A 24677-nucleotide genomic window follows, 5' to 3' on the forward strand; every position below is an offset into this window, starting at 1 on the left:
GGGGGGTATTTTGTCAGACTGAGGATGAGGCCTCAGAGACCCGACTCCCCTCCTTCCCCTCCCCCTCACCCCCCACCACTTACAGCCATGCCAGTTTAATTGCACTCGAAGGTTGTAAATTTTACAGTGGTGGTGGAGTCGGCAGGGTTTTGTCTGCTCGGCCTGAATCCACAGGCTGGGTCTCTGCTGCTCTCGGAGAGACGAGCTCAGGCGGCACGACTCTTCGGCTGATCTGTTGTTGTAAAAAGTCTGAGTTTGGTTGATTTTAGTCCTTTACAGCCCTGATTTAAAACTTTAAGGTATTTTACTAAGTGACAGTACTTTCCACTTCAAACACACATCTGTTGATGATACTGTTGTTTCTGTTCACACGTGCCCACATTTAGTTCACAGTCATAATGGTGGCAGGTTTTTGAAATAATAGCCCCTTGGTTTCAGACAGAGGTCGACATTAGCAGCTTCTTGCTAGCAACTGTTGATTTTGTTGGTTGAAATGCTCACTGTCGCTACAGCTAGCTAATAAAGCTAATTTTCGGCTAATTTTTTAGGCATTATCAAAGCAAAAATCTTGTTAAAATGATCTTAAATATGCATTTGATGGCTACATACATAATCACGCGGTAAGAGACTGAGGCTAAAGCTAACAGGTCTCACAAGATTTTTAATATAGAAGACAGAAGTAAAGAAACAGCGTTGCTCCTGTAATGCAGTGTAGAGCCGGTTACTTGTATTTCACAGTATGTTTCACTTTTAATGTTACTAGACAAAAAGCTTTTTAGCATGAGGAGTTAACTCGTCATTTGGAAAACGTAACGCTATCTCGGCTAATGTTGCAGTGGTTGAGGAAGTGTAAACGTTAGCCTAAACTCCATTAGCATCCAGGATCGGGGAAACGCTACACACTGGATATTCTCTATGTAAACTTGACTTTTTTTTTTTTTTGATGTAACTTTTAACCACACAAACTAATGCAGGTAATGATGTAGGCTACTCCTTGTAGTTGGCTAATACCGTAGGTAGGAAGCTAGTTAGCCAGACATGCTAACAGTTGCAGCTTGCATTCGGGCAGTCTATTCTTTACACTTTTGCTCATGTTTTTGTCTCTTTAAAAAAAGGGGGAATCCGCCCTCCAAACTCTTTAAAAGCTAAATCTCTTTCTCGTCCCCTATGAATTTGGTGTGAGGAGAATCGTGGATGTATTAGCTTGACAGGCCTGCCAGTCATCTGCTGAGTCATCAACATCACAGGAAACCAAACAGTCAGCAGGTCAAGAGTTAGAGGTCACAGTTCACTGATAAGAGATCAGCTATTGATCCGAATGCTTATAGTCTTGGGGTGTAGGGAGTTTAACTTAAGGTTTTTTTTGGAGATGAACCGCAGACCCTGAAGCATTGATTGCAGGTAAATAAATAAAGGTTTTAAACTGAAGGAGACGAGCAGTGATCCAGTTTCCTGATTCACAAAGGTTGTAAAGTCCAGTGTGTCATAAGATTTTAATCATTTCGAAGTAATAAAAAGTAAATGAGGTGTTTTATCCTCAGACAGTGTGAGAAATTCTTGTCCTCGGAGAGATAGGATCAGCTGGAAGAGACGATGATGGAAACAGGAAGTAGTTTGACACTCAAACACAGCACTCAGGGGTGGGGATTTACCTTCACCTCTGACGACCCCGGTTCGACCTCCAGCTCGTGACAATGAGTTCCTACTGGGAAGGAAGTTTTCATTTTGGAGAGTCAAAACAAATCTGACACATGAACAAACAGCTGAGCATCAACCCGAACCTGGTTTCTCTCTCTCTCTCTCTCTCTCTCTCTCTCTCTCTCTCTCTCTCTCTCTCTGAGTGGGAGGAACTGCTGGCCGTGAGATGTTGACATCTGTCTGCTTCTACCCATAAACCCTTGTGTTTGGGGTTGTTTCCTGTGGTTGGTTCAGATTACACTCGTAACAAGCTGACTGACTCACGTTTTTTAAGACCTCACTTTAAACGTCGCTGCTTTTACCTGGACAGACAAACTGGACTGATGCAGAATAATAGAATAATCCTCCAGAACACGTTGGCTTTGAACGCACCCTGAAATGTAGAATGAAGCCTGGCTGATGCATGACTAGAGTCAACATCATCAGGTGATATTGATGAGTGTTTTATAGGCTGTAGACCTTGAATATGATTATTCAAGTTTACCATACATTTGATTTATTTATAAGTATTGATAATTTAATCTCCAATCAACTTAACTGCTGTTATCTTACATTTAGTTGTTACTGTAAAACGTTATTTTTAAGAAATACTGAAAAGAGGAAAGTAGATGTTTCTGAGTATTTCCATCATGTGCAACACACAATCGATAATTGATCAATAACACCTGATGCACAAACTGGATGTGTCGTACAAACAGAGGAAGTAGTGAAGCAGCAGCAGCTGGATTTTGTCCATTAACCCACGATGTCGCACGTGAGACTGAACCAAAACAATAAAGTTTTGGGGCCATAGAAGAAAACAGATAAAAAATATAATATATCATATTAATCTCTGGTGTAATTCACCTGCTCTCATCACAGTTTATTTAACGCGAGCCTGTTGTGTGGTCACGTCTGACAGGTGATTGTGTACCGTAGGTCAGGTGGGTGGGGTCTGACTCTCACCTTGCTCCTGTCCTTCACAGGTACCGAGGCCAGCTGCGATAACGAGGGAGAGGTCCTCCACATCCCCAACATCACCGACAACCCCTGCATCACCTGCGTCTGTCTGGTAAGAACAAACCGCTTTCACTTCTCTCCACCGCCGTTCGTCTCATGACGTTGAGCTGTTGCCATCTTTGCTCTCAGAAAACTCTTTTGATGTGTAATTGCTGCTTCAGGTTTTTCCATTCACACTTGGAGTATAAAAAGCTCTGATAATGATATTTACAAAGCTTGTTTCTTATCGGTAGATTGTGAAAGATTTGTTACACACGGACAGGACTTTGAAATGCAAGTTTTTGGCGGGAGTTTAGATGAAGCGTTACGTGTGGATTTTTGTTGTAAAATCTGGCATGAAATAACTTAATTGAGCTGTTTTTTTCTTTTTAGAAATGTTTTCAGAAGTTCCCTGAAGTTAGGACAGGAGTTTGTGATTTGCGAGAGCGGGAAAACAGTTTATAATGTGACTTTTTACTGTTTTGTGAGGATTGTGAGGGAAACATGAAGTGGGGATTGTTTGTTTTAACACACAGGCCCGTCGTCACGCTGTCTTGGCTCGGCCCGGCTGTTAAAATCAGCCTACAAAACGTTAAGGGACAACTCTTTCCTGGAACATGTGCTCTTTGACCCCTGACCCCTCCCAATAATACCTTACCGCCACCACCTCCTCGCTGCTGTAGAGGTCTTTTGTTTTAGGGGATGAGAATGGACCAACGAGGCTTTTCTGTGTCACTGCTCCGACATCAACTGAGAGAGAGAGTTTGGTTTTTAAAAGGCGTCACGTGACCCAGAGTTTACCCTCCAGGAAACACATGCATTGTGTGTGTTGTTTCTGATTGGCCTGCAGGTTAAAACCGTAGATCAGGACACAGCGAATATGAGCATCGGTGTCAGTGCTGTGTTAGATTGTGCGTAACCATAGCAACAACGCTGATCGTTAACAGCGGGTTCTTTACATAGTTCAAGTTAGTTTTGGGATGTATGCTTATTCCTTAGATGAGAAGATTGATACCGCTCTCGTGTCTGCACTGTAAAGCCACAGTTAGCGGCTGGTTAGCTTAGCTTAGCTCGTGTTGTATTCAGTTTGGTTTAATCTGTGGGAAAACAGAAGTGCAGAAGCTCCATGTTGTGGTTTTATCAGAAACCATCTGAGACTCCAGGAGGTTAGTGCTCCTGTAACTTCCTCAAAGGGTTCAGTGTAGTTTAACCAAACTGCAGCTCGTACGTTTTTTTACCCCGTCTGTTTTCAATGACTTGAGTTTCAGACTTTATCACTTCAGACATATTCATGAAGCTGCATTCGGTCGTTTGTGATGCAAGTAATAGTGTGAAGAATGGAAAAAAAATATCTACACACACCTGGTCAGTCACTACAGAAAGTGGGTGTAGTTTCTCTTCAGCTATTATTTTCTTATAACAGGACAACTGTTCACTTACACTCATTAATGTCAAGTACAAGTTTCTGTATCCGAACCCTAGCCGCTGAAAGCTTCCACTGGCTCCTGATTGGCTGCTGTGAGTCTCCCCTCGGCCTGCAGCCTGGCTCAGCCGTCCTCTGTGTTATCAGCCAGTCATCAGCCAAAGCCCTGCTGAATGCTATCAGTCATCAGCAGGCAATGGCCGTCCTTTCATCTCTACTTTAACCCCCCCTTCTCACACACACACACACACACACACACACACACACACACACACACACACACACACACACACACACACACTAATAAACTTACATACATTAAGAGTTCCAAACTTTATTGAGTTTGGCCTTTGTTTATCTCCTTAATACTTTTTAAAACCCAGATGTTTTTTTTTTTCTACTTTCCTGCGTAAACTCAGATCAGTCAAACTCATATCAGTCAGATATCAGTTCTCAGTTTCACTTCTCATTGGTCGGCACAGTCGCCAGGTAAATTTGAAAGGTTTCTGTATTCAGTCAAAGTCAGAGAACAAATACTGTGCATAGCGAATTATTGAAGGTTTCTATTCTTAACGTAACATTAATCCAAATACAGAGATTATCACTCTGTTTTTGTTTGTTTCTGAAGATTTAAATCTGCGTTTTAACAGGTTTGATCTGTTTGTTTCATTCGATCAATGATTTATTAGTTGAAATGTGAGAGAAGGTTAACTTCGTAGTTAAATCACAGCTAAAAGTCTTATTATTAATGCAAAAATTCAGATGAAAATCAAGTTTTTAAAAGTGTTTTTCGTTGGAGTTTGACTATTATTATCATTATTATATGACGTCTATAGAATCCGGCTGATTTGCAGCATTTAGCTTCAGTTTTCAGTAGAAACAGGTTCTGGTCCTTCCTCGTCATCGAAGGATCCTGTTTACTCTGAACTCTGATGAATAATTTCCTCTTGTAGCGGGAAACAAAACAACCAGGTTAACTCCAACATGTTCTCGATCACTGCACCTCCACTGGGTCCCGTGTCGCCATTCTGTCTTTGGGGGGGTCGGGGAGCCATTGGGGCACCAGTGTCACTCATACATAGAAGCATTGAGTGCGTGTGGGGGGGTCAGAGTACCTGCTAATGGCTCTGTGGGCAGGACACACACACACACACACACACACACACACACACACACACACACACACATATAGATACATACTCACACATATACACACTAACACACACAGTAGAGCCATTGTGTGTGTCCGCGTGAGGCCGGGCGCTGTAATGGGGCCAGGAGTGGATGTGGCTGACAGACTGACTGACAGGCAGGTCGCCATGACGATGCGTTATCTCGAAGGGGAGTCATCTCATCTCCGTCACGCTCTTCATCATCCTCGTCTATCAGTCTGTCCATCTCCGTGTCTTTTTCCACTCTCTCATCGGGCTCTTCCTCCCCTCACTCACTCTCAGATTGGCTCCTTTTTCTTTTCTTTTTTCTTCAGTCCGTCACTTTGTTTGATTTCAGATTTTACGTCAGTGCAGCATATTTTTCACAGCTGTAATGGGAGCTGCAGCAGCGACATTCCCACGTAAAGCAACCTAAAAAGGATCATGGTGTGGTTAAACACACGTCCCTGGTGTGAGTGAGCCTCTCAGAAGTTTCGTGTGTTGGTGGGAGACTTTGAGATTTTAAGCTTTTGAGATTTGAGATTTCAGACTCGGCTGCTGAACTTTATAAGCTGCTCCGTCAGGGCAAATCAAACCCAGAGGACCGATGTTTAGCTGATATTGATTTCTCTGAAGTGCGTCTTACTTTAATAGATTGTGGATCTGGACTAACATGTGAGCAGAGAAGTTGTTTTTTCCCAGTCTTCACAGTGGCGGACGACTGCACCTGACGAGCTGTTAAAGAGTTACGCTCGGATCAGTCGTTTCCACGCGTCATGATTTGCGTCCGGTGCCGTGAAGGTCAGAGGGATTTTTCCTCTCACCCGGTGTTTTTAGTCACCTAACCCTAAGTGCACTTTACCCAGAGTTTATCTTCACATAAAGCTCGGTGCAGTGATCTGTGACAGTGAACGTCCTCATTCTGACAGAGTAACATCACCCATAAACCTCCGCTCTCCGCCGCTCTCATCCTGCTGGGGGCTTAATATGACTTTAACTGCAGGAGGAGGAACTCCATTCCCAGCAGTAAAGAGGTCAAAGGTCAGAGGTCGGTGGAAGCAACCTGTTTCAGATGAGCTATAAATATATACACGTAAGCTGCGGGTGAGGAGTTTTACGCCGTGTGTACCTGTGATCGATCGTACAGGGAGGTAAAAGGTCGTTTCCGGTCAGCGTTTAAAACTCAAACAGCAGCTGATCAATACAGGAGGTTTGATAATCACCTGATAACGCTGAGCCAACACTGGCTCCATTATCTATTGTGTTCTACTCTGATCTACTTCCCACCGCTTATATAAATATCAATCAAAAATAACTTCAATGACGTCACATTTAACTTGTGTTTCAAAATAAAAGCCTGAGCCGGATAAAAAAAATTAAAAGCAAGAATTAAGAGTGAATGTGAATGTGAAGATAACAGAGTGTCTGATTGGTCAGAGAGGGAGAGATAAAAAAATAAATAGGACAAGTAAACAAACAGTGACAAAACTCTGATATCATAATCTCACAACAATAAAATAAACAATAAAAAGCCTCAGTGAAGAAACTTCGAGACGAGAGAAGAGAAACCCACTGATATTACATTATTACAGTGCGTCTCAGTGATTTGGGAGAAAGGAGACAGGACAGGATTTTAAGGACTGACGGCTTTTTAAATCAGTCAATCAACAGAAAAATTTATCAGCGAAAAAATGTCAAATACTCTCCGTTTTAAACAACATGAAGACGTCTCTTCAGGCGCTACGATGACTTCATTTACAACATCTTTTGTCCTCAGACCTTCATCACTGGCACCAGGGCCGTTTGTCTGTGCGGCTTTTACTTTATAAATGTCTGAGGAAACAGACATTAGATATAAAGTGAGGACAAGTGACTGACGGTCTGTTGGATTTCTTAGTTCTCTCAGTTAATTTTTGATCGGAGTCTCCTGAGCTTTGTAGTAAAAGGCATAACGATTAAATAAAAACTTATCAATCAACAATGAAAATAATTAACTGGACTCTTCTGGATTGGTTTTTATGAGTTTGGTTATACATTTACTTTGTGTTTTACTGATTACGATATTTTCTTTGAATGTCAGGGAATATCGAATATCAATAATATAATATCAATATTTGATTGAATGGTGCGCGTTTGAACATCATATACATGATAGAGTATATGTAATATAACATGTCAGATTCTGTCAGACAGATGTTAAGGGGCTGAAATGTATTTTTAAGGTCCATCCAAACAATAGGGCGCCATCTTGCTCAAAGGAAAGTCAACACACTCGTCCTGACTTCCTGGGGGCGTGGCTGTAACTTTGCTGTAGGTAAAAAAAAAAAAAAAAAGACGTAGTCGACTCGTTGAAACGGTTTTGGGAAACCGGTTCCCATCGGCGTCTTTCTCCAGCCGTCTCGTCCCTAAGCTACTGTGGCTCCTGCTCTCCAGCGGGGGGTCGCGACCTGTTTGCTTTGGAGGAAGGGTGAAAGGTGAAAGGTCACAGTGGCAAAGGGGGTTGAGGTTAGGGGGATCAGGAGGGGTTGGAGTCCAAGGGCTTAAGTGGACCTTTAAGTCGAGAGCTCCTCTCCTGCGCTGACAGACGCCGACTGATCTCTCTATCATCCACCATGAGAGAGGAAGCATGAAAAGGTAGAGGAGGAGGAGGAGGAAGAGGAGGAGGAGGAAGAGGAGGAAGGTGATGTGAGACAGAGACTGAGAGTTTTCATGAAACATCTCAGAAACAGAAGAGAGACTGATGAACGTGGAGAGAGACTGATGGAAAAACAAAGTGTGGGAGAATAAGACAGAATAAAGGAGATACTGTCAACATTAGATTTAAATTGAAACTGGGGGGAAAAGAAAGAGAAACACTTGGAGAGAGAGGAGGAGAAAGTGATGGATGAGGGAGAAAGAGGAAGAAGAAAAAACAGTGACGTGGAGAAGCAGTGAACATTGTCGCCCCCTAGTGGCCGAGCAGCGCTACTGTCACACAACTTCATCCAATAAAGAAGAAGAATCATCATTTATAGGTTGATAAAATGTTAAATAACTGAGATTTAGTCCGTTTGATTTCCTCTCAGTCTTTTAATGATCAGTTTGGTCTATAAATTCATCGCTCTAACTCTTGTCCAATATTCTAACTTAGCTTTTTTTCCCCTCTCATACAGAAGAAAATGTGACAAACAAAAACAAATGTGCAGATCATCAGTGAACAGCAGTGATATAATCCCCAAGTCAATATCAAGCAAAAAAAAAAACAAAACCTACATCCTCTCATTTTTTTTTTTGCACCACATAAACTAAAGGAAGAAGTGTCTGTTGGTATTAACCCTTCACATTTCCTGAAGGTTTATGGACCCAGAAAAGATTAAAACCGACTTATTTAAACCCACATTAAAGTGCTGTTACCTGAAGTCTCTTACTATCTGCACTTAAACTGATTAAACTGATATTTCTAACGTCATTATTAAACCTTAAAAACCTTTATTTCCTGGGGTTTAATGTGGAGGAAAACAGCATACTGTATATGATGTACACTTTAAACAGATGCTGCTGTTTTGTGAAGCTGAGCAGTTAAAGCTTATGAAGTTTGTGAATAATGGAATTACTGTAGTTGAACTTAACCTTCACTAATGACGTTAGTAAATGATTGAATTGACCTGATTGAGTTTGGATACAGTCTGAGTCTATTCTTGTTTCTTCACACTGAAACCTCGTGTCTCCGTGATTTTACGTCACACAGAAAATCATGAGCTTCGCGGTCGTCCTGCGTATTGTGTCAGGTGACAACCTTGTATCTACGAAATTTTAACTTGAACTTTTACCATTTTTCCCACCAGACCATCAGGTGAAATCTGCTGCTTTTTATTTTTACGGTTAAGTTTAAAGTAAATAATTGAGTAAAGAAAAGGCGACTGGTGGATTCAGTGTAATTCAGTTGGAGTGTAAAAACCTTGTATCTCCGTACAGCAGCATGTAAACACTCAGACAAAGACAAAAGACAAAGCCATTATCACACACACACACACTTTCTCTTTCTCTGACACACACTTTCAAACATACCAACACTTAAGTGGGTGTGTGTGTGTGTGTGTGTGTGTGTGTGTGTGTGTGTGTGTGTGTGTGTGTGTGTTGGAGGGGGGGGGGTCTTCACCCTCGGCGACAGACAGCCGTCCAGTCGGCCAGCCTTGGTGCCGCGGTGGTATGTTGAGTGTTTATAAGGCGTGGTGACCCATTGTGACCTTTGACCCCGAGACAAGGAGGGGTGAGGGTGAGTGGGTGGGTGGGTTAGGGTGGGTGTGGGGGGGGGGGGTCACATGTACTAACACCACTTTGTGCTAATGGATAACAGGAGACAGAGAGAGGGACATGACCTTGGAGACTCTTTGACCAAACTGCCTCAGGATCTGTTTTTGTTTTTTTCATATATATTTTTTTTCTCTGTCAAACACACTGCTGCTGTGTTTTTGCAGTATTTTATATATATACAGTATATATATTTTTTTTTTACAGGTGGTTTACATTCACTTCTATAAGTTACAGTCGACTGTTCAACCTCAGTCGACTTGTGCTCTCCATCGTCAGGCATCATAGATTTAAAATATGCTTTGGTTTTTGTCTCGCTATCGTCATGAGGTTGTGTAGTAGAGACTTTTACAGTGAAGATGATGAGAGTTTGAGAAGCATTAATGGAGACCAGATGCTCAGTGTGATGAACAGTACATGTTTAAAGAGTTTCTGATAGATTTGATAGTTTATCTACAGAACTGGTCCAACAGCCTGTCACCACACTTCTCTCACTTTTCTTGTTGCTTCAAAGTCAAGCGGCAAAATTAATGGAAATATAATCGAAATCTCAATATGATAGTGTCACATTGTTTATTGCATAGTTAGCATCATTATTTGCATATCGTGCAGCCCTACTTCAAAGGAAACTTTGCTCGCAGCAATCATCCAGCTCGAACTTACTGTATCTGAAGCAGCTAACCACTAAATTTCAAGGTTTAAAACCTAAACTTTTCCTTTTTAAAAGACGATTTTTGACGAGTCAGCTGAGCTTTTCTCGCACCCGTTGCTCAAAGATCAAATGCAGATGACATCGTTCACCGACTTTTGCAGCTTCTTCCTGTGCAGACCAGTCTGTTTCCTCTGTGGTTTGGAGTCTTTACGAACAGGGGTGAGATGAATGATGCTGTGGTCAGATGATGCTGTGGGTGGTGAAGCCCACAAGTGCAAGAGAAGAGATCCAGGATATAATCTGGTTGGAAAATTCACATATTGAGACATAAATTTTTAGATGTTAAAATCAACCACTATAACTGCCTTTAAAGAAAAACCTTCCCCTCTTTTTTTTCCCATGATATCATCACATGAATCTGAATGTGCAAAGTGAGAATTTATCCTTCGCCTTTATCTCTTTTCTGTCTCCCTCTTTCTGATCTTACTTCCTCTGTCCCCTCTTTCCATGTCCGTCCCTCTCCTCCCTCTTCCCCTGTCATGACATCATCTGTCCTCGCTGTGGTTGGGGTTTAGCTGCTGCTATATTAAACCGCCCCCCTGATTTATTTTGGCCGTTCTTTTGATCCGTCCTCGTTAGAGCCGCCTGCCGCAGTGCCACAGTGCCACAGGGGCCGCGGGGGCCACGGGGACCCGCCAGCCTCCACTTTATAAACCCTCGCAGTGTGTAAAATAAAACACACGCAGCATGTGGATAAAATCAGCAATAAAAGCTGGGTGTGAAAGTGGAGCGGACTAAACGAGCGCAGATTCTGTCCCACGGTGCAGCCGGCGGTGATGACGGATGCGGCGTGCAGCGTGTCTGGAGGTGACGGGACGACTGTTGAGCTGGTGTGAAAATTCACAGCTAAACTGTGAACACTGAGTCACTTTCTGTTCAGAAACTGAGCATTAAAACTGTTCTGAAGTCTGGTTTCCGAGCACACGGGTGATGAGAAAATATTCAGTCCAATTCAGATGATGATTATATAATTATAATTAACAGCAAATTACCCATAAAAACTAAAACCAGCAGTGAAGTTTATTCAACTAAAGGACTGTCTGAATCCACATCCTTGATATAAGTCTCTTCAATGTGTTTTTACATTGTTGGGAAAACAACAGAGGTCTGTGTGAATCAAACTGTGACATCACAGATGAAAACTTTTCTTTTTTCTTTTGGAGAATTAATTTCAATCAAGAGAGACTAATAAGAGGAACAGAAGAGTTGGAGGAATTTGAAGTTTAATGGAATTTATTGTGAACAGAAGGAACAGACTTTGGCGCTTAGACCCCAGCAGGAAGTGGATCACCCTGGAGGGCGGTCCTTAGGTTTAAGGTCCTTCTGATCAGAGGAAACTTGCGGTGAAGAGGGATGGAGCTCGGGGAGCTCAGAGATGACGGGAACTTTCACCGAGCTTCATTTGTTAGGAGACAAAACAACTTTGTTTGCAACTCACTTTGAGAAGTTATGTTCATGTTTCACTCATGCAGCTGTATGTGTCGGTGACATGTACGTCCACGTGCACACGTATGTGCAGGACACAAATAGAGACGAACCTGGTGTTTTCATTTATCTGCAACAGAGAGATTACTGTGTCTTGTAGTGGTTAAATTTATGGTGGTTAAAACTTGTCTTTCTAATTATATATAGTAAAAATATATATGTTCTATCTCTCTGCCACAGGAAGGGAAGGCCGACTGTAAACAGGAGAAATGTCCGCTGGTCTCTGAAGACTGTGCTCTGGTGGTGAAACAGACCGGAGCCTGCTGTGAGAGGTGTAAAGGTATGAATATGAAAACAATGAATATGATGATGTGTCATCTTTATAAACTTCAAAAACACACACACAGGAATAGTTCGGTTAAAGTGACTGTGTTTGATTTTCACCCCTGATAGATAGATAGATAGATAGATAGATAGATAGATAGATAGATAGATAGATAGATAGACAGATAGATAGATACATAGATAGCCACACCAGTATGTTTGAAAGTGTTTGTTCCTCAGCTCATGTTTCCTTTTACATTTTTGTCAACCATTTTTAAATATATGTAGTTTTAGATTTTTTTTGAATGTGCATTTACAGACGTTTCAGGTCGGGTTTCCACGAATTTCTGAACAGCATCCAAATCAATCAGCAAAGTGCAAACTCAAGACTGCATCAGTTTTAAAAGTCTGCACCATATTACCCAATAGCACTATTTTAACTTTGTGTTGTCATGGATTATCCCACTATGGTAAAGTCTAGTCGTTGATAAGGTCCTTTAAGGTGTTCTTCATGAAACGATACTTTCAAAAACACGTCCCAGGAAGTAAAAGTGAAACTTAAGTCGTATCATGTTTTTTGTGAGTTTTTCGACTTTAACACAGTTTGAACAGTTTGAACAGTTTTGGAGCTTCCACTTCATCACTCAAAACCCTGAATCAAAACCCAGTGAGAAGCCACCACACAGTCTTCACTTAGAGGATGTTCCTGCTCTTTCTGTACTTATGAAGCTCTGTGGTTAGAAATATAAACACACACACACACACACACACACTCACACACACTCCTACCTCGCAGCACTCAGCCGGGGCGCGGCCTTTTTGTTTGTGGTTCGCCGTTTTACGACGCAGCAGCACTTCGTTAAGAGAGGTGGAACGAGCTCAAGTCGGACGCGGAGAGTCCCGAGTCGCCGTGGCAACCCTTTAGTTAGTTTTTTATATTGTGCGGTCGACTCATGGCCGCCGTGACCCACATTCAGGACCCCTCTGTGTCACATCGCTGTTTTCTCACTCTTATGAAATCATACACAAAGTTAAGGAGAATCACAGCCACACGGCATCAGTTTATTGGGAACAATTTACTTTAAAAGCGACATAATTAACCAGTTTATACACACAGCAGTGCGGAGTTATACTTGACCTGAAGTGACCTCAGAATGGAGTATATAAAAAATTATATATTATATAAAACCATTTTAAAAAAGTCAAAAAATGGCATTCATTTAAATAATATTACAATATTTATCTATTATTCTGAGTGTCGTTCTTTCTTCTCTTTGATAAACATCAACGTCTTGATAAAATAACGGTCCCCTTACTGGCTTTTCTTCTGGACCTCTCAACAGCATCTTGTGGCCTTCAGCAGCGAATTTTCACAATTACTTAAACCAACTGTTGTTTGTTGTGAATGAGCTCGTAATGAACCTCTTAGTTGGTTTTCTCCTCGAGGAGAACGGACAGAACTTCATTTGAAAAATGTTCAAATTAAAGACTCAGTTAATGCTGTTGACTGCAGCAACAAGATAATGTGTTGTTGGTTCATTTTTATAGACAATAGCATATTTAATTATAATATATGACTTATATTATTTATTATTTATGATATAGATATTGTACTATCCCTGTTTAATCTGTCCTCGTCACTCACTGTAAGAGGCTGGTGAAGAAAGATTTAAAATGACTTGGGTTTTACCTGCCGGACACGTTTCTAAATGAATCCAGAGCTCTGTGAGAGCCGTGTGATCAGTAGTTGTTAGAAGAAGCCGTGTGATCAGTAGTTGTTAGAAGAAGCCGTGTGATCACGAACTCGTCGCAGTGTTTGTGCGTGAGTGTATGAACAGGACGAGCGTCTCTGTGGGATCTCTCGCCCTCTCATCTGATCTCTGTTCTCTGAGCTGCCGTACGTCGCCCTCGGTATCAGAGGGTTTGATTTACACTGAGGGGGAGCAGCAACCGTGATCGGGTTTCATTGTATGGAAAGTTAAACATTGATCTGGGGCCACTTACTGAAAATGGGATGAAATGAATAGGCTATTCATTTAGTGCTGAGTGGACGGGTCGGTGGGTGTGGAGTTACTGAGCAGCTGCAAAGTGTGTGTTTCTAAAAGCGTGTGAGAGAGCAAGTCCAGATGTGTGTGTGTGTGTGTGGGGCGAAATTTCAGTTTATAAAATATACATTAAAATAGAGTTTATACATCCAAATCTCAGAGGTAGCAACGAACCTACAGACGCTGAGGTTTCTCGTGCAGCCTGTTTTCAGCATTAAAGCCCAAAAAATCCACTGTCCACTACCTGCTGAACACCAAACAGGAGCAGATGTGTAAGCAGCAGATATTTAACTCAGGAGACAGAAACTGGACTATATATCAGTGCTAATGTTGCTCAGTCTGCTGCACGTGTAAATACAGGTTTATATATATTTATATTCTGATTATTTACATGTCATTTAGTTGTAATCATGCTGCATTAACATAATAAAAACTTCTCCTGCATTCGATTCTGCCCTGTTCTTATTATTGTTTTTACGTTTTATTATTGGCTGCCACTATGTATTTACTCACTGATGTGGGGAAAATGAAAAATAGCTGAAACACAAACAGTTTGAATCTAAACGCCTCTTTCTTTTTCTCTGCTGGATGGAAGTTTTGAGGTTGTTGAAGTTTTATCGGTGCAACATTAATGTTCAGAGTCTCACGTTGTGTCTGTATCTTTCTCAGGTTGCATGTTGGATGGACGATCCTACAACAGCTCAGTGTCCTGGACCACCTCCACCAAACCCTGCATAACTAGAAGATGTCAGGTAAGTGTGTGTGTGTGTGTGTGTGTGTGTGTGTTGTGGATACAAAAGAGGGATGGAGGAATGAAACACGGTAAAGGTGGAAGCATGACAGTCATATTTACATTTTTCAAACCCTAAAGAAGTGATTTCCCTCCTGGCTGTGACAGGAAGGTGTCATCACTGAGGCGGAGGTGCAGTGTGTCGTCCACTGCAAGAACCCCAAGATCCACCCGAAGAAGTGCTGCCCCACCTGCCCAGGTGAGTGCAGATCTCTGCACCTTCACTTAGTGGTGTTTTAGATTAAATCTCCTTCAGTTCTCTGTTATTTTACTCAAACATCTCAAGTAAAAACCTTTTTTTTTAAATTTACTTTGTGTATTTTGTGTTTTCATATGAACTTTGAGACGCTGCTAAAACTGAATAAATTCAAAATAACACACAGAAAATACAAATACTGTTTTAAAATATGCCGTGAAAATGTTTCTCATTTACGACCTCCCTCATTTAGACAACTCGTCATTCATCATGTCGTCATTTTATTAACCAGCATCAACCCAACTTGTAAAATTCTTATTTTCCAACCCGGGATATTTTCTAAACCAACTCGTTGAAATCACTTTTAAAAAGCTGTGGGTGAGATCCTCCAGTACAGTGACAACAGTGTGTGTGTGTGTGTGTGTGTGTGTGTGTGTGTGTGTGTGTGTGTGTGTGTGTTTCCTGTCTCCTGCAGGTTGCATCTTTGAGGGTCGTCTGTATAAAGAGAAGGAGGAGTTCAGTCCAGAGGGTAAACCCTGCATCAAGTGCACCTGCACTGTGAGTACACACACACACACACACACACACACACACACACACACACACACACGCTCTCCCACGCCGTCATCCTGCGGTCAGTGGCAGGTCGGCAGAGTGTCCCCCTTTCCTTCTCTCCCTCCCTCCCTCCCTCTCTCCCTCCCTCTCTCCCTCTCTCCCCCTCCTCCCCTCTCTCCCCCTTACACAAACAAACCCTACAGGTACGTCCATAAACACATTATAGCATTAACGTGCTGCCACTTAGTTGGTGCGACCTGCAGACTTGTTAACACACATACAGACGTACAGAGGGGTCATACAGTGTCAGGCTGATACACAAATAATGAACACATATTTACTTATTATATTGCATTTTATTTATTGCATCCTTTGTCTCTGTGACCATTCAAGTCAAAGTCCTTCTTCATATGAAACAGTAATAGAAATACACTACATTTGATTTTCAGTTCATGCACATTAAAGCTGCCAAACGGACTGAAAATGATATTTATACGTTTGATTTTATTTCATTTCCACTGTGTTAACATGCACACTCAGTCACAGTTAATTAAAGTTGAATTAAAGTGAAATCGAATCATTCCTGTGGGTGTTTCTCAGAAACCAGAGGAGTGATGCAATGAGCTGACTGTTGATGAAAACAAATATCTGTGGTTTAAAGTTGAATTAATTAGTGTGACGCCCGTGAGCCACCAGACATCCTGCCTGTGTAAAACATGTGAACACATGTCGGTATGTAAATCTACTGAAGTTTTATTTTATCACTTGATGCAGGAGGAATTTCCTCCAGGGGCTGGTGAGGGTTGAGGTTAATCACAAAGAGAAACGTGGAGGAACATCAGCATGTTGTTTGAACTGTGTTTTGTTGTTGTTCCAAGGGGGGGCGGACTCTCTGCATGAAGGAGGTGTGTCCTGTCCTTTCCTGCCCCGCCCACCTGACCCACACCCCGCCCGGGCAGTGCTGTCCCAGATGTCTCGGTAAAAACCAGTAATCACGTCTTTTTCACCTGTCACCTGTCTGGAGAGTTAGGATGACGAAGTATTAGTGCGACCATGAAGGACGTTAAAGTTTTAATGTTATAATAAAAAAAGTTTTCTGAAACCAAAGTTAAAAGTTTGAGAAAAAATAAGAGTAATGATTGTTGTTTTCATTTTACAGCACTACTTTCTTATAAAATTATGACTTTATCTCAAACTATTACACCTTTCTCATCTAATAACAAATGTATCTCCTAATGTTATGGCTTTTGCTTTTGTAAAATTACAACTTTATTTACAAATTGTTGTGATTGTTTTAATATTTTTGGTATATTTCTGAAAATCTCCCACTCACAGTCAGTGACACTAATGCTTTCAGACATTAATGTAACAAGTAGCTTGTTCCAGACTCATGCAGGGCATTAACTTGCACTTATACAATGTAAATAGCCTACGTCATGCAAGCTAAGTAACCTGAAAATGTTACTGTATTAATGTATTGTCTGATGTCTGACTCTGTGTCTCCTCCTCCTCCTCCTCCTCCTCCTCCTGCAGGTCAGAGGAAGGTGTTCGATCTGTCTTTAGGAAGCTGTCTGTTCCACAGTGAGGTCTATGAGAACGGCACTTGCTTCATTCACGACAACTGCACCACCTGCACCTGCAAGGTACCGGCCTGGATAAGAAGCAGCCACCAGCTGCATCCACTCAGTGTCCAGCCCATAATTATTAATCCAACAAAAACATGTTCAAAAAAACGTGAGAATATCAACGGCCGTTCTCTTCTTCTTCTTCTTCTTCTTCTTCTTCTTCTTCTTCTTCTTCTTCTACTTCTTCCCAGGATTCAACAGTGGTGTGCAAGAAGCGGTGCTCACGGCCGGGGAGTTGCCAGGGCAACCAGTGTTGTGATGAGTGTTTGTCCTACGTGAAGGTGGAGGAGGTGAAGTACTGCAGAGTCCGGAACAAGATCTACAGGGTGAGAGAGAAGACACAGGATGGAGGGATGATGGAAGGATGATGGAGGGATGATGGAGGGATGATGGAGGGACTCATGAATAAATGAACAGATGGTGTGTGTGGATAACGGGAGGAGGATGGACAGACGGATAAATGGGTGAATGTAATGATAGATGAAAGGACAAACAGATAAACAGATGGATGGAAGAATGAAGGATGATGGACAGATGGTTGAAAGGATGACTGGAAAAAAGGAAAGATGTTCAGATGGATGGATGATGGATGGATGGATGATGGATAGATGAATGAATGATGGATGAAATATGGATGATGGATGGATGGATGAATGATGGATAAATGGATGGATGGATGATGGATGAATGATGAATGGATGATGAATGGATGAATGATGGATGGATGAATGATGGATGGATGATGACTGGATGAATGATGGATGAATGATGGATGGATGAATGATGGATGGATGATGAATGGATGAATGATGGATGATGATGCTCTGACCCTGCTGTTGCTCCTGCAGGAAGGAGACATGTGGTCGTCAGTGAACTGCACTCTGTGCGCCTGTGTCAAAGGAAACATCGAGTGTCGGCCCAAACACTGTGTACCAATCACCAGCTGCCCCTCGGTGAGTGACAGGCCCGACGGCCAATCAGCAGCCTGTATTCTATCTGCAGGGTTTACACGGTGGACGTCGGACCTACAGCACCGACTCTCTCTCTCTCTGTCGCTCTTCTTCTTCTGCTTCTCGTCTCTCAGCGTGAACACTTTACAGCCCATGACTAACTCCGTCTTTCTCGCTTCACACGCGTGACGCCTCCACACTGTTCCTGATTTACTGACGGAGCTGCCATAACCCATCCCCTCAAACTAACCCTTTCACCTAAAAAACCAGTCTGTGTGAACCAAAACGCTCAGACCCAAACTTTATTTATCTTTTTGTTTACATGTTTACACGTTTTCATAAATCAGAATGATTTCTATCATCCTTTTCTTTGTGCATTTCAAAGACGACTTTGATACTTGTCATTTGCACGTTCATGTCTTTTAGTTTTAGTTTATTTATTTATTTGATGGGGACGATGCAGTTTATCATAGTTTAAAAACAAAAAAGCAACAGCAAAAACAACACACTTGATAATGTCCTATAATTATCTAAAAATATACAGATGTTGAGTCTAAAAAGAGACGAGACGACAACAAGCGACAAACAGTCAAACAAAAGCAACTTTGGATATATCTGGAGAAAGTCAGATGTTAGATCAGTGTGTATCAAACCCGTCCATTTTCCAGGACTCTCCTATAACAGTGAGGTTTCTCCTGTGTGACGGGGAGCTGTTGTTTCAGCACATCAGCCGTCTTTCACTGCAGCTGAAACGGGGACATTAGCTGTCAAACGCTCTGGGAAACTGCTGGCAGGAGGAAGGTTTTTTTGCGCCGCGTTCACCTGTCGCAGAGGTCGCCCGGGGGTCATCTGTCTGCCGCCGGGTGATGGAGTGGATTCCTCGCATACCGCCGGCCGCTGGCGGTCACGCAGTCAAAGGCAGTGTCAGTGTTAGTCCAAGTTCACACGCTTCCAGCAGTTACAACAAGCCCTCACCTGTTGTTTGTGGTCAGAGCAGGCGACTGCGGGGTGATGTAGGTGGTCTGCTCTCAGTTCTGTCTCCTGTGAAAACCTCTTGTTTCACATATAGCCTATAGATGTAGTATTTTAATAATATTTTATATAAACAACATATAAAAGGTTAGTTGTGGAGTTGATGTCATGGCAACAACTTGCCTCTTTTCTGAAATACTTTTAAACTTCGTCTGTAGCTCATGAAAAACTTGTAATTTTCAGCAACAGTAGAATAAAGCATTAACTGTCCTTCAGATTTTAACATCTTCAGTCTTTGTAGACATTTTAGATTAGATGAAAACATGAATCACGACAATGGTGTCTTCTTCATGTTTTATCGTTTTCAAATTAAAAGCGTAGTTCAACATTTCAGGAAATCCAGGTGGAAACAGCCTCTAAAGCTGAACGACAAAGTTAAAGCTCACTAATTAACTCAACGTGTCTCAGAACAGTCACACTGATGAAGACACATGCAGGTGTGAGGTGTGTGGACTGGACTCTACCTGCTGGGTCGTCAGGAGAATTCAGCTCACCTGGTCTGACTGACACATTATATAAACCTGTGAGAGTCACTCCCCTGGTTTCCCACCACCCAGGTGTTATACACTTTTCATTTTTATTTTTTTTAAATTTTCTATTTTAATACATTTAAGAGTTAAATGGGTGAACCTGTGAAGTAAATTGACGTGTTAAAGTTTGAGTCATTGAAGACATTTTGACACATCGCAGTAGGACAAGTGTAGGTGTAAATATAAGAAATAAAATGAAAGATGTTTTGTTTACATTTGTCAAACCGTCATGTCTCACTGTGACACTTGAATAGAACCGAACCATCGTTAGTTTTATTACTTAAATCTGTGAATAAAGTCCCGGAGGAGTTGACTGAAGATAAGATGAACTCTGGTATCAGGCATCACACACCTGTCCCCAGTTATGAGAGTGACTCTCTCATACAGAGGTCACCGCAGCCTATCTCACCCAAACACACACACACACACACACACACACACACACACACGCTCTCCCATGCCGTCATCCTGCGGTCAGCGGCAGGTCGGCAGAGTGTGTGCGCATCGATTCGGAGACAGTGTGTCTGCGAATAGCCTTTTGTCTGCGTGACGTTTGAGTGACAGCAAAGAAGAGGTTCCCTATATTTAGGCCCCTGAAAACCAATCTCTGTCACCGTGTGTGTGTGTGTGTGTGTGTGTGTGTGTGTGTGTGTGTGTGTGTGTGTGTGTGTCCTCGGTCTGTCAAAAGGCAGCCCTCTTCAAAGAGAGAGAGTGCCCTTTGTGCAGAGGTTAGGACTCTGGAGTGTGTATGGCGTGTATGGAGAACGTCTGTATGTGATGACAGACGGGTTATATATATGTGTGTGTGTGTGTGCGCGTGCCAGTGAAGGGTTTCCCTCAGGCAACAAAAAGTAGGTGTGTGAAAGGGTCCTCTGATCTGCTGCACTTCTAATGGAAGTTGAAACATACTGTACACACACACACACACACACACACACACACACACACACACACACACACACACACACACACACACGCAGAGGGTCGTGTTACACAGGCAGAGTTCAGCAGTTGAAGTCGGAGTATCGGTGTCTTTGTGGTCGTCCTGGTTCGACTGTGAGCTTGTCACAACGGGAACTTTTTCCTCCGTTTCTCTCTTTCATTAAATTTCTTTTCCCATCTGCGTGAGCGACAGCATGAGAACAGAACTGTTACCTGAGTCAGCAACAACAGGTGGAAAAAATGTCAGTTTAACTGTTTAACTGTCTCAAAAATGTGGCTGATCGCTGGCGGACATCAACCAGAGAAAATGAAGCGCATATAAATAGAAACTGTTCCAGTGGCTGGAATAGTTCAACAGCTGAAATCTCTGTTGGGCCTGTGATGCATTTTGTCAACGTTTCTTGTCTCTTGCTGTAATCAGGTGTTCTGTCATCTGTCCTGCAGCGCTCTCATCCCTGTGAGAGTGTCCTAACACTGAGCGTCTGTGCTTTGTCTCTCTGCAGAATAAGATCCTGAACAGAACCGGCTGCTGTCCGGTTTGCACTGAAAGTGAGTAAGTCCCCCTCGGCCCTCCAGCGTCCTCCTCCTCCAGAGTGTTCATGTGTCTTTAACGATGACAGTCTTGAATTTGAGGCCTTAAAATATCTTAATATAATCACACAATTCTGTTTGTAGTTGAGATTTTGTTCTGGTGCGGCTGTGAAATTGGTTATTGGTTATTTCTACTCAGTGGTGTGTAGGAAGACAGTCACAAAAAAAGGCAGAAACTATGAATTGGCTTCTGAAAGGCGGTGGAAGCAAATCTCACTGCAGCCGCTGCAGCTTCATCGGAGTGTTTCCCACGAGCTTCGGTCCAGACTGTGGTTTGCCCTCGGGTCATTTTACTTTGGTTTTTTGGCTGCGAACTGCAACAAAAATCCCCAAAATGTCTGTAAATGTACCATTTCAGGACTTCAAAGACTTTGTAACCTCGCTTCTTCATAAAGCAGAGTTCAGTTCAGTTGGTAAAACAGAAGTTTTACCACACCACAGATCCCATTCCCACTTCAGAGTCAGGTCAGATTAGTGCCACATATTTCAACATTTATGATAAATGATCCATCTGCTGCTGGCTGTCAGGCATCAATGTGGAGTTTCCTTTTTTAAACTTTACATTTTGGGTTGTTTTGGGACAGAGACAGAGACCTGCTGCTGTCCCACTGCTGGGAATTTAAACCATTTAAGTTCAAACAGCCTCTTATTTTTTCCAAAAGTTATTTCTGCTTCTTTTGGTCGTTCTTTCCCACAGATTCAACACTTACTCCATCTCTCTCTCCCTCTCTCTCCCTCCCTCCCTCCCTCCCACCCTCTGCAGAGCCAGGTGTGTGCACAGTGTTTGGGGACCCTCACTACAACACCTTCGATGGCAGGACCTTTAACTTTCAGGGGACGTGTCAGTACGTTCTGACTCGCGACTGTGGCGGCGTCCCCACCGGAAGTCCAGGAAATAACATCAACAGCCCAGACTCCAGCTTCACGGTACGGCGGGAGTTTACGTTCGTGGGACATTTTACCGCCTCTGAACAAACACGCCGACGTTTTGACGTCAGTTTTATTTGCAGTCTGAGTTCCCCTGCTTTTAAAACGCAAACAAGAGCCTGCTGTGTAACTCTAAACCTCAACATGTGAAATCCTTCTGTGAAAAGCATAAAAAACTGTTGTTGAAATAACAGGAACATCTCTGAGAGGACTTCACCTTCACTCTCCGTCACTTCTCTCCTCCCAGGTGTTGGTGAAGAACGACGCCCGGCGGACCCGCTCCTTCTCCTGGACTCAGTCGGTGGAGGTGAGGCTGGGGGGTTTGATCCTCAGCCTGCACCAGCACCTGACGGTCCGGAGGAACGGCACCCGCATCGCCCTGCCCTACCACGGCCCCGGCGTGCACATCGACCTGGACGGATATCTGCTCAAACTCACCACCATCGCAGGTCAACACACGCTATAATGAAAATATGAAGCCGTCCTCATCAGTGTGACATGAAGCGGGAACAATTTTTTAAATTTCAGTGCAAACAGCTACAAACCACAGTCATGTTAAACTGACTAAGATTTAAACTGTTGTTGTGACTCATAATCAATATATAGATACTTATTAGTGTCATTAGGCCACAGTGTTGCAGCCTTTTGCGCGGATTATAATAAATAATAAGAGTTTGTACTTTTCAATTAACATATATAACATATATCAAGTGTAAACCTAATGAATTTTAACTGTGAAATAGTGTGTAATTATTCACATTACACTCTAAACTGCAGCTGCTGCAAAATAATGTCAACTCAAGGTCAACTTACTGGCTTTTTCAATCAATTTCATTCACAACTGAGCACAGTCTGTTCGCTGATGAAGTCCATGTGGTTGAAAGCTATAGCAAAAGCTAGTAAATGGACCTTGAGTTAATACTGTGACTGTGGTCGAGAATAAAGTTTCAACTTTGACTTTTAAAAAGTATAAAATGAATTTCCCTGTTTGTTCTGTTGAGTAGAGAAGTTTTGTCTAAAGGAATTTACTTCCAGTCTTGAACATGTAGTTTTCCCTCCCTCCACCTGCAGGTCTGGAGATCACGTGGGACGGTGACAGTTTCGTGGAGGTCGTGGCGGCCCCCCACCTGCGCGGACGCCTCTGCGGCCTCTGCGGCAACTACAACGGCCACAAGCGCGACGACACCATGGGAGGCGACGGCCAGTTCAAGTTCGACGTGGACGAGTTCGCCGAGTCGTGGCGGGTGGAGGGAAACGAGGTGTGCTCCCAGCAGCCCCCGCCTCGCCGGCCGACGCCCTTCCTGTGTCCGGGCAGCGTCAAGGTCAAGTTCCGCGCTCACCGGGAGTGTCAGAAGATCAAGTCGTGGGAGTTTCAGAAGTGCCACCGCGTGGTCGACTTCGCCCCTTTCTACAGGTGAGGCCGGGGCTGAAGCCGCCTCTCACACTTATGACACCAAAACGATGACACAACAACCCACATAATAAATAACCACTTACTTTAACCCTACCCCTGCCTGACTGTAACCACACTGTGCTGTATGTGTGAAGAAAAACACATCTGTCTTCACCACATAAACTCATCTGGATTTCACCAAAGATGTACATGAGTGTATTTTACCTGTGGTTCTGAATAATCCTGTTAATATAAACTAACTATAACTAACTCATCTTGCTCTCCGCAGGTCGTGTGTGACAGACATGTGTGAGTGTCCGGTCCATAAAAACTGCTACTGCGAGTCCTTCATCGCCTACAGCCGAGCCTGCGAGAGGGAGGGAGTACCCGTCGTCTGGAGGCCCGACACTGCCTGTATGGGTGAGTGAAGGCGCCCGAGACCCAATCAAATCAGATGTGATTTAAAATGATCTCACAGACCGACGGATAACTTGTTTAATCTGACGTTTTGTTCATTGTGGTTCAGTTTCGTCCTTCAACATGAACGTGGCTGCTGCTGACGTCTGTTCAGGATGTGACATCGAATCTCTATCCAGCAAAATCAGCCTCTAAATAAATTCAGAGCAAAAATGATTAATTATATTAATAGTTTAAGTGAAATCATGATAATACAGGTCTGACATGAATCTGGATGATTTACAATCCTGAAACTCCCCTTGAAAGAAAATAAATCACACTGTGTTTTTAGGAACCAGAAGAAGCCAAAGCTTAGTGACGGCTGATTTACTCTTTACATGAAGTGAAATTTTCTCTTCCCTCCATCAGCCACCCAGTGTAAACACGGCGCCGTGTACGACACCTGCGGCCCGGGCTGCACCAAAACCTGCGACAACTGGAACGAGATCGGACCGTGCCACAAGCCCTGCGTGGCCGGCTGCCACTGTCCCGCCAACCTGGTGCTGTTCCAGGGACGCTGCATCAAACCCATATCCTGCCCCGGGCGGTGACCCTTGTGATCCGGGTGGGAGGGGAGAGGTGGGAGGGTCGTTTAGTTTCACAAATTAAAAAAAGGGCCAAACTTGCCGAGAAGAAGAGTTTGG

At 43.0% G+C, this 24677-nt stretch overlaps 1 protein-coding gene across 1 annotated transcript in view; it reads left to right on the plus strand.

The window, feature by feature from the left end:
• The window catches only part of bmper (BMP binding endothelial regulator), a 27526-nt gene extending 2942 nt beyond the window's left edge, over window positions 1-24584 (plus strand). Inside the window, exons 2-16 of the mRNA XM_022746176.1 lie at window positions 2664-2749; window positions 11918-12017; window positions 14716-14798; window positions 14945-15035; window positions 15508-15590; window positions 16466-16565; window positions 17121-17230; window positions 17404-17538; window positions 18061-18165; window positions 21170-21215; window positions 22021-22184; window positions 22432-22633; window positions 23256-23598; window positions 23867-23997; window positions 24403-24584. Of these exons, the coding sequence (XP_022601897.1) occupies window positions 2664-2749; window positions 11918-12017; window positions 14716-14798; window positions 14945-15035; window positions 15508-15590; window positions 16466-16565; window positions 17121-17230; window positions 17404-17538; window positions 18061-18165; window positions 21170-21215; window positions 22021-22184; window positions 22432-22633; window positions 23256-23598; window positions 23867-23997; window positions 24403-24584 (1961 nt within the window). The remainder of the gene's footprint in view (window positions 1-2663; window positions 2750-11917; window positions 12018-14715; window positions 14799-14944; window positions 15036-15507; window positions 15591-16465; window positions 16566-17120; window positions 17231-17403; window positions 17539-18060; window positions 18166-21169; window positions 21216-22020; window positions 22185-22431; window positions 22634-23255; window positions 23599-23866; window positions 23998-24402) is intronic.
• The last annotated feature ends 93 nt before the right edge of the window (window positions 24585-24677 follow it).

This window comes from Seriola dumerili, unplaced genomic scaffold (genome assembly GCF_002260705.1).
Source record: "Seriola dumerili isolate Sdu_G_001 unplaced genomic scaffold, Sdu_1.0 BDQW01000092.1, whole genome shotgun sequence".
Classification (NCBI taxonomy): domain Eukaryota; kingdom Metazoa; phylum Chordata; class Actinopteri; order Carangiformes; family Carangidae; genus Seriola; species Seriola dumerili.